Below are 10,582 nucleotides of genomic sequence, written 5' to 3'. Positions count from 1 at the left end.
GAGCCACAAGACAGGTGACCACCTACCCTACTAAGAAAAACCTTTTTATCACCTTTCGATCTATAAAGCACTAAAATACAACATAATTCATGCAATTACCACTCCTCTTGAAGTCTTCTCTTCATTACTGTCGATAATTCAGAGCTGGTTGTTCACAAGAATAGGAAAGCAGTACATTAAGCAGGCCATAGAAGCAAAGCCAGGGAATGGAAAAGGCCACAGTGAATAGGGAGGGGGAAAGATGAGTCATAAAGCACTCAAGTGAAATCATCCTTACTTTCTCTCAAGGAAGGCCCTAAGTGCCTTTGCAGTCCTCGGAAAGAATCGAGGTGGGGTAGGAATTGCAGAGGCCTTCGGTGCCCTCACACTGCCTAGGGACGAAACAAAGATCCCGAAAGCACAGAACAGGGAACCACTTGCCCTCCTTCCTCCCCAGGCACTGCTCCTGCTGACACGCAAGGTCTCTGCCTCGCCTCCTGCCACAGCATTCACTTGCTCTGCAGGCGCTGACTGCAGAGTCTGGGTCTAGCATGGGGTGGGAAAAGGCCACCTGGCTATGGGGGTAAACTTTGGTCTAGACCTCCTTGGCACTTCGGCAGTCACCTAAGCCAACTGCACCCAGCAAGTAGGAATACTTTTAACCAGCTTGTAATGAATTGGTTTTGAAAACCACACACATTTTTTACCAGCCCACAACATTTTCCACTTGTCCTGCCACATGTGTCATAGCCAAGGATGCATGCAATCACAGGGTATCAGCAGTGTCCTCAAATAAAGACCCGTGGTGGCGGTTTGTGAATTTAACCACCCGGAATCCAGCTTGGCTGTACACTCTGTCTTGAAAGACCTAGGCTGTTCTGCTGGAGAAGGAGTACCCAGCTCTAAAATGACTGATAGTAACGAGACATGAAATTTTAAATACACACACACACACACACACACACACACACACACACACTCCCAAATCCAGCCTTGATCTCGCTGTATCGGCAATGAATCACCCTAGAGGTTTATGCAGCCTTGGCATTTAATTGCTTTTGCGATGGAACCTGAATTGAAGAGGCTTTTACAGAGCTGGTCCCACAGTGAGTGGTTGGGTCAGTACCCAGAGCAGGCCTCCACTCTGGGTTGCTTCTCATGGTTGTTCAGGATGCCTCTAGTCAGTAAAGTCAAGTTGTGAGAGAGGGTCCTGTACCGTCGCTATATGTGTGTGTGATGTGTGTGATGCCAGGATGGCCTCAAGGGGATGCACCCACACAGAACAGGACGCTTAGGATCACAAGTAATTTGGTATCTGTTTTAGTTTCACTGCTGTATCAAATTACCACAAACTTGGTAAGTGGAAAAAAACCCACAGATTTAGTCTCCTATAATGCTGGAAGTCAGAATTCTGAAATGGGTTGGTCTCACTGGACTAAAAAGAGATCAAGGTATTGGAAGGGCTGCGTTCCTTCTGGACATTCTAGTGGAGAACCCATTTCCTTACCTTTTCCAGCTTCTAAAAGCCACCTGCATACCTTGGCTCACGGCTCTGTCCTCCATCTTCAGACCCGGCAGCAAAGCATCTCCTGAATGTAAACTACTGTCTCCTCCCCATAAGGACGCTTGCAAGTACAGTGGGCCCACCTGGGTAATCCAGGTTTCTCTGCCCATCTCAGGATCCTTAACTTAATCACATTGGTCAAGACCCCTTTGCCCTGTAAAGTAACATTAACAGGCTCCAGGAATTAGGATATGGGCACCTTTGCGGGTGATTACTCAGCCTACCACACCCAGCTCCTGGGTGGCTCTGAACTCCTGCAAGTATACGGCCGGACAAGTGACTGTACCCAAGAATCAGCAGCGCTTGCTCCACCTCCTGCCTGGCTGGTCTCTGAAGGCCTGGTAATGTTCCCTCTGAACGTGCCTGCCTTCCACACCCTGTCCTGGCACTCGATGGTGGGCTGCTTTGTGCTTGCTCCCCAACAGCCCACTTTATTTCCACTCTGCCTGTATGTCTGCTTCTGCGAGGCAAAGGCAGTGGATCCCTGTGTCTCTTTATCTCTTCCTCTGACCTAGCATAAGGCCCTGCAAGACACAAATATTAAATATTTTTTAAATGAAAACAGAGGTAGCTGTGAGGGTGCTGGGCCCACTGGGCACCTGGAACAGGAGGCCAGGCCATTCCCAGCCCTTCTGGAGGAGGGAGGGAGACTCAGCTCCTCACAGCTCTCTTACAAGCAGCCTTTTCGAATTAGCCCTGCTCCCAGCTAGAGGCAAAGCAGAGGAGAACAGCGCTTCCGGCCATGTCCACTCTGGCTCCTTTCAAAGGGTCAAGGACTCCTACCAGGAGCTGACTAAACAGAGATGAACACAGCGTTCTGTCTCTTTCCCTCTACTACTCAACCCACTAAAGCAAAGCATGCACGTGCAAAGATCTCCTTGGCCCCCACTGGACGGGGCCTGATCTGAAAGTCATTGACGTTTTGTTTCATAAGCTGTTTTCGCTTTATCTGTCGTTGCCTGAGAGAAGGGAAATGCAATAAGATAATCCTGGGGTATAATGTAATACAATGATGCTCTCTCCTCGCCAGAACGTAAGAACAGCACAGCAATTTTTATCCACCGTTGAGTTGTTTACTTGTCTCCAACTAAGCCTGACTCATAAAACTAACCTTATAAAATGAACACGTTTGCTTTTACTGGAATGACATGACATTTATGTTTTCTTCCCAAATGTGAAGGCTGGAAGGGACATTTAGAAGCCGAGTCTGTTCTGCCAGCGGGGCCCAGAGTGCGAGAGAGGGGAGATTAAAATCACCTCAGAGCTCTTGACAGCTAGCATTGTGCCCGCCCCCTCCCCCACCTGAAAACATGATGTTTCAAGTCGTCAGCCCTGGCTGGAAGGCAACATGAGGGGACCGTGCTTAGCGACCAATGTCAGGGACAGGGAAACAAGGGACAGAGTTTCCCCAGAGCACGGGGTTTTCTTTCTGTTGACTAGCGTCCAGCAGAATCTAGTCGAGACTCCCAGAGTCACAGTGTTTCTGTGGCCTTCCTGCAGCCAGTGACAGCAAGACTTCTCTGGAGCATAACCCCACTTTTCCATTCGCTCCAAGGTTTGGGGTGAGTTTAAAGGGGGTATTATGTTTCAGAAATATGTTCTTAGAATAAATACCTATTCTCCATTTCGCATCAGTTTCCTCCAGTTTGTTTCCAATACTCACACCCAATATTTCAACGATTTTACTTTTAAACAAACATATTGTGTCTATATAAAGATAGTCCAGACACACACCGGAGGAAAAATCTTTGATCCATTGACACAAAAACAAAGCTTGATGTTTTACATTAAACAGCTTTTTACTGAAAATGAGACATGACTTTGCAGAGTTGCTGTTAAAATGTGCAGTTTTAACTTCTTGCTGCATATATAAATGTCCTTGCATGGCAAGATGGCTGTCTATGTAACAGGAAGCAAGAAGCGAATGTTCTTCAAAAACAATTTAAGTCAGGCTGCCTTCTTCAAATGTTCCTGCTTGAAAAGGAGCAAATGCTACATCACCCCAGAGTTTCTTGACTGCACCCGCTGAAGCAGAATGTAGACTTGTCTCCTTATTTACTAAGTCATCATGGGCTGATTTGCCAGAGACTCCAGGTCACCAAACCTTGAGATACTAACACTCCTCCATTTGTCCAGCCTTCATGACATCCTCAGGCCTTTGGCGGGAACTCACTGTCCTGTCCTCAGTCCCCTACTCGGCTGCATTCTAGTGACTGTCACGGGAGCTACTTGTCATTTCCTAGCCCTCCCTCAGAACTTTAGGGGTTTCACTCAGCATCTAGACAGTTCTTTGACCAGCAGCATCAGCGAGCTCTGGAACTCATTAAAATGCTCCTTCCCAGGCTCCACCCCAGATTCACTGAATCTCCCAGCATGCCCTTCTGGGAGATTCTGCTACAGCTCAAGTGTGAGACCCACTGCTCTGGATTAAAGTCCTTGTACAAACCTTCTCTAACCTGGCCCCCATCCACCAGCCAGACCTCAGTGCTGAGTATACCTCTCCATTAACTCACGCTCTCTCCTTTGTCCTGAACACCCCCTCCCTTTCTCTCCACTTGTCCCAACCCTAGTCTTGCCTGGAGATTTCCCCACCTGCACTGGCTCTGGCTCCCATTTATACCTCGCCTGAAAGGGTGCATCCAGGGCCTCCTTCCAAAGTCTCAGATCACCTTCACCTCCATGTTGTTGTGGGTTGTGTCCTCCAAAACGATGTGTTGAAGTCCCAAGCCCCTCACGCCCTGTACCTGTAAATATGACCTTCCTTAGAAACATTCTCTGCAGATGTAATCAAGTTATGATAAGGCCAAAGAGGATTAGCAGGGACCCTAAATCCTATGACTGGTGTCCTTATAAGAAGACCATGTGAAGATGCAGGGAGAAGGATACCACTTGAAGACAGAGACTGAGATGGGAGGAATGCATCCGTAAGCCAAGGCCTGATGGCACCATGACGCTAGGAAGAGGCAGGGACGGATCTACCCAGAGTCTCAGGGAGAGTGAGGCCCTGATGACACTTTGGTTTTAGACTTCCAGCCTCCAGAACTGTGAGAGAATCCACTTCTGTTGTGTTAAGGCTCCCAGTTTGTAGTACTTTGTTATCAGTCCTAGGAAACTCAAGCACAATACACAGGCGCTACCTGGCTGTCTGCCTTCCAGAAGATTTGGGATGATCTTGTCTACAGACACTGGTTCTAAGCACAGTCCCCCTCACCCACACTTTCTCTCCGCCCTCTCTTAGAGGTTGCTGGCTCTGTGCAACCTCTGTGCCATAGAAGAGGACAGTGGCAGCTTCGGAGCCTGGGGGCCTTACTTGCTAGCTCTGTGACTGGCAATTCCTTAACTTTGGGCAAATGCCTCAGTTTCTCCATCCTTAAAATGGGGATAGCAACACTCTTTACCTCAAAAAGCCCTTGTGATGAGTGATACACAGGCAATGTGTAGAACCACGTGAAGCATGTGTGAGAGCTCACTGTATACGTTATAATTTTTATCATGATTCCTCTCCAGTGGCTAGCAGGATGCTTTATGTGCAAGCAGTGAATAAATGCTCGATATTGATTTGGTAAAGATTTAAGGAGCATTTTTTTCTACCAAAATACACACACACACACACACACACACACACGCACGCACGCACGCACGCACACAGTAATGAGTTCAGTCCTTTGTCGGCATTTCATTAGTCTTTCTAAAACAGGACTTTAAAAGTGGCCTGTCTTCCTTCCAACTGACTGCAAGGGAAGCCCAAATCGAAGTGTTGATCATTTCCACGAGGAGCCAGTAATGAGGCATGGCCTGTGGAGGACACATGCAGGGAGGGTTGTGGTGGGGGTGGTTGGGGGGATTCTGCCCTTCTCCATGGATTATGGCAACAAAAAGCAAGAAACCTATAAAAGAAATAAAACACACCAAGAAAAACAGATTAGAACATAAACCAGGTCATTAGTGGTCCACGATTGTCAGCCAGTTCTAGGCTGTAGTCCATAAGCCCTCTTTATATACATGCAGGAGTCCCCCCTTATCCACAGTGTTACTTTCTGCATTTTCAGTGACCCATGGAATATTCCAGAAATAAACAATTCGTAAGTTTTAAATTGAATGCTATTCTGAGTAGGGTAATGAAATCTCTGCCAGAGACATGAATCATCCGTTTATAGCTGTATATGCTACCTGCCCGTTAGTCACTTAGGAGCCATCTCACTTATCAGATATTTTGAGAGAGAGAGAGAAAGAGAATGAGAGAGAGAGAGAGAGAGAGAGAGAGAGAGAGAGAGAAGACACATTCACATTACTTTTATTATAGTATATTGTTATATTTGTTCTTTTTTTATTGTTGTTAACCTCTTATTGTGCCTAACATAAATAAAATTTTATAAATATGTATATATAGAAATAACATAGAATATGTAGGATTCAGTAGTAGCCACAGTTTCAGGCATCCACTGGAGGTCTTGGAAGTATGCCCCTTAGATCAGTGGGGATGACTGAATTAAAAAGACCTCTGTAGCAAAGAGCTACTAATTGATTCCTTAAAATTATACGGTCACACGGGCATTTGCTTTGTTTACTGACTTTTTCTTTATATAAAGAGCCTGATTCTGGAAGACATTAGAACATTGTGCTGTGCCTCTGGCTGTGTTTTAAGAAAGGGAGATGAAGCTTCCTAATCTGTTTTGCAGATGGACAGTTCAGGCAGCAGGGGGATGAGAAGAACTAAGCACCCTGTTCTGCCTGACCTCGGGAAAGAGGAAGTGCTTGTCACCTTCCCCAGCATCAGCTTCGACCCTTTCAAAAATGTCTCTTTAGCTTTTTTATTTTTATTTTTTAATAAAAGCTTTGCACTGTGTGGCTGTAGCAACCTATGTGCAAGCCACAGAGGGAGGACTACTTGACCTTGAGCTTCCGGATTCACAGCCACTTAGTGAACCAGTTATCATACTCCTCAAATCTAATCGCGCTGACAATGTGACAAAGACAGGCGTTTAAGATATGGGGTGGGGACATCTATATTGAGTAACTTTGGACTCAACATTTTAAATGACTTTCTTTTTAAAAGCTCATTCATGTGCCTGTTGGTCCAGGTACCAAGCTGAGGGAGCAATCCTGGGTTCAGGTAACATCCTCCTATGGGTCTCCTATAACTTGCACCTGTTTCTCTGCATCCAGGCCCAGCAGTGGGGCTGCTGGACCATAGGATGTAGGTTAGCTTGATTTGACCCAGTGGGCCAGACCAACCCCCATCCAAGCTGCCCCCCGCACCCTCCCTCCAGGCACGCAGGAGCAGTCTTAAACTCCTAAACCTGGCCACTGATGGGCCCTGTCTACTTTCTAATGTATCTCCAGTCTAATAGTTGTAAGGGAATACCTCATTGCTTCTTTAATTTGCATTTCTCCAATTACTCCTGGGTATGAGCAAGCCTTCGGAGCTCTGTTAGCATGAAGACACGTGAAGTGCTTAGCACAGGCCCAAATGGGTAGCTGTTGTTGTTCTGTAAATACAAGCATCACTTAAATGTGGCTAATGCAATAATATTGTCTTAATAGGAAACTTGTATTCTAGTGATAATTTCTGGTTTCGAATTACATAACTCCTCGCTGTTTCCCTTCTGGCAGGACTCCTATCTGTCCACCACATACTTCTCTCCATTTCCACGGTCTCCACCCAGGTTCACCTGCCCAGTCAACTAGCCTACTACAAACTGCATTTGGTCTGGACACCTCCTCACTCCAGCACGAGTTCTCTTCGCTCCAGCTAGAGGGATCATTTCAAAATCATTCCTTCTTGGCCACAACTTCCCATTTCTCTTAGGACGGAACCCTCACCATAGCCTTCAGGGCCCGCGGCCTCCGTCTGCCTCCTCCTGATTCTCTGGCCCTGATGGCTGCTCCCTGGGCCCCCCCCACCCCTGTCCCCCTCCATAATCCCCAAAGCCAGTTCCTTCTTAATCTTCAGAGTTCAGCTCAAATGTCGCTTCTCCAATTCCTAGACTAGATCAATCCTCCAGTTATCCTTTCATAGATCTTAAGTCATTTATAATCAAATAACCAAATTTGCAACCATAGATTTGTAGTCCTCCTCCGCCACCTGACTGCCCTGAGGGCCGGGCTGTGACTGTTTTGTTCCCTGTACTCCTGCTCCTGGCACAGTGCTCAGAAGGGTTACATGTTGAACAAATCCTAAAGTGAATGCAGAAGAACAAAGACTTCTTTATCGTAGAATAATTTTAACTGAAGCGAAACATGATCCTAAAGCTGCGGGGTCACGAGCCACTTCGTCCCAGATGAAGGCCGTGGCCGAGCTGCCTCTGCCTCTACCCGGGGGCTGTGTCCGCTCTGCTTATCTCAGGAGACCCAGCAAAGCTGCCTCGGGGAATCTGTGACTCAGAGGAAGGGAGAAAGGGGAGGCCTTTGTGGGAGATAAAAAGGCTGCATCTTGATAAAAGATATAGCACAACGAAAAAACAGTAAAAATCTTATTTTGAATAAAATGTAGACGCTTTTAAGATTGCCCAATTAAAACAAAATAAGGAAATCAAATCAGCGACGAAAAGAACATTTCAAAAGGACAGGCTCCATTTTGACTCAGCTCACAGGATGTGCTGTGGGATTCTCTTTCTCTACAAAGAATAGTATTGGCACCTCATTTTGCCTCCTTGTGTTTCCAAAAAAACCTGTTGAGCCAAAGAATATCTCAAGGACTCTATTTAAAATGAGAGCAATTGTATCATTAATTTAATAGACTATTTTAGTTGTCAACATAAGAAACATCCAAACCTGTAGAGAATTCTTGTAAGTTTATTTATCAATTTATTTTGAGCCAAAATGACTGTTGGAAGCAAGATCTCAATTTATTTTGAGCCAAAATGACTGTTGGAAGCAAGATCTCAATTTATTTTGAGCCAAAATGACTGTTGGAAGCAAGATCTCAAATACTCCTAACTGAAACTTTTGCAGTTTCTTTTATGCATTTGAAATCAAGGAGGGAGAGTAAGCAAGATTACATGGAGGTCAGAGAAAGCAAGGCAGGAATTGGATTATGGCAGCGGTCCCCAACCTTTCTGGCACCAGGGGCTGGTGCTCCTAATCTAACCCCTGATGACCTGAGGTGGAGCTGAGGCTGAGATGCTAGTGCTGGGGAGTAGCTGCAAATACAGATAAAACTTCTCTTGCTTGCCCTCCGCTCACCTCCTGCTGTGCGGCCCAGTTCCTAACAGGCCACGGACCAGTACTGGTTCATGGCCCAGGGGTTGGGGACCCCTGGAATACAGGATAGTTAACGAGGTTATGTGCTCTCTTGAGGATGGTTAAGGCATATTTCAAAGGTGCATTAACTTAGATGCACAGAAACAATGGACAGGGTTTACTTAAGAGACTGATAAACCTTTTACTAAAAGTTATATGCCCAGGGCACGACTATCCATGGCTGAAACCAGAGGGCAACTGAGTCCGGGTGCCAGCTGCCTGTGCTGCTCAGCCAATAGACCGACACAGGAGTTGCGATATTTAGAATAAGTGTTTATTGTCAGAGTACCGGTGATCTGAGGAGGCAGCAGGTGAACACCTTCAAAACTGCCTTCCTCATCTACAGCCATGCCACCCTGAACGTGCCTGATCTCGTCTGATCTCAGAAGCTAAGTGGGGTTGGGCCTGGTTAGTACTTGGATGGGAGACCATTTAGGAAGACCAGGTGCTGTAGGCGTTTAAAAGAAACAACTGCCTTCCTTTCTCAGTCTGGCTTAGGGTATTTAAGGGAAAATCTGGGTATTATTCTAGGGGCTGCATGACAGTTCTGGGGGGTCTGTTGTGCTTACGGAGCCGTTCCTCTGGCAATGTGGTCCTCCAGAGGCGTGAGCAACCCAGGAACAAAGGTGGGCATAGTTTGGAAAGAATGCTAGACCAGGATTGTGATCAGTGAGCATAAAGGCGTTAATCATAAGTTTCAAGGCAACTCTGTATGGCAGGGGACGTTCCAAGCTCTGGATCAAGCCGCACAGCACAATCTATTGTTAAGCTATGGGGTCAGGAAACGTGAGGCCTCTACTACGGGGGTCCCAACGGGGCTCTTCCTCACCATGACCTGTCCAGTTAGGACTTTGTGATCAGATCACCCTGTGAGGTTACTTTCCCTAGAAGCCTTTTTTCATATATGGTGTGAATTCTCATGTATAGAAAATAAGCGATTTAATGTTGATGTGACAGTTGGTGGCCCTCAGGGCTCTTCTTGGAGTACACATGCTTCCCTAGATAGCATCCTAGTCTGTGGCCTCAACTACTACTCGTACTGAATCTACTTCTAGACATTCAGCTGCCTCCTGGATGTCTCCGATGTCCCCCAGCACCAAAGATTGCGCCTGCCCACTCTGCTTCCCCTCCTCTTCTCATGACCGGCCTCGCCGCCGACCCAGTGCCCTGCACTCAGGGGCCCCAGTGGGCGTGGACGGCAGACTGCCAGGCGGGAGGGCCCTGGGGTGGCTGCAGTCAGCAGGTAAAGGCTTAGAACCTGCTGGCAAGTGGAAGTGCTGCCTTCTATGAGTATTAGTTGTCTGGGGGAGCCAGTGTGGCGGAGGGTGGCAGAGGCAGCAGGCCCCCAGTTCTGTGTGCTCCTCTAATGTGGGTGGGGATGGTGAAGACACCAAGCTTCAGGAGCTGTGGGGAGCTGCCTCGTCTAGCTATTGTCATGCAGCGAAAGCAACCTTGATAAGAATTCGTGTTACTCTTCTTCCCAAACCTTGCACTTGGGCCAGACTCTCGTTTCTAGTACAGTTCATCCTCTCCCTTATGTCTATAGATTTTAGTAATGATAAAAATAGTGAACAGATATTGAACTTTTACCCTGACCCAGGCACTGACTTAGCCTTTTTATGTCACATCCTACTCTTCATAACACCCTGAGCACTGCAGTCAGGTTTACTTTATGGGGGCTACCACAGATTTTGGGATCAAGTTCAAGTCCTCTTCCTCAAAAAAACAAGCCTTTCCTGACCTCGAGTCAGCCTCTCCAGACAGCCTTTTTTCTAGCTTCACGGCCTCCCCTGGATC

The 10,582-nt window shown here is 46.9% G+C and overlaps 1 protein-coding gene and 1 non-coding gene across 2 annotated transcripts in view; both read left to right on the top strand.

Moving 5' to 3' along the window:
* Positions 1–1,734: 1,734 nt before the first annotated feature.
* The window catches only part of RARRES1 (retinoic acid receptor responder 1), a 22,878-nt gene continuing 14,030 nt past the window's right edge, over positions 1,735–10,582 (top strand). Inside the window, exon 1 of the mRNA XM_011380682.2 lies at positions 1,735–1,884. Coding sequence (XP_011378984.1) covers positions 1,735–1,884 — 150 coding nt within the window. The remainder of the gene's footprint in view (positions 1,885–10,582) is intronic.
* LOC111732842 lies at positions 9,124–9,242 on the top strand. Its single transcript, XR_002777739.1, has one exon. It is a non-coding gene; the product is annotated as a 5S ribosomal RNA (ribosomal RNA).

This window comes from Pteropus vampyrus, unplaced genomic scaffold (genome assembly GCF_000151845.1).
Source record: "Pteropus vampyrus isolate Shadow unplaced genomic scaffold, Pvam_2.0 Scaffold12, whole genome shotgun sequence".
Classification (NCBI taxonomy): domain Eukaryota; kingdom Metazoa; phylum Chordata; class Mammalia; order Chiroptera; family Pteropodidae; genus Pteropus; species Pteropus vampyrus.
Note: the sequence above shows the minus strand (reverse complement) of the source record. Positions and strands in the feature narration are given on the sequence as shown.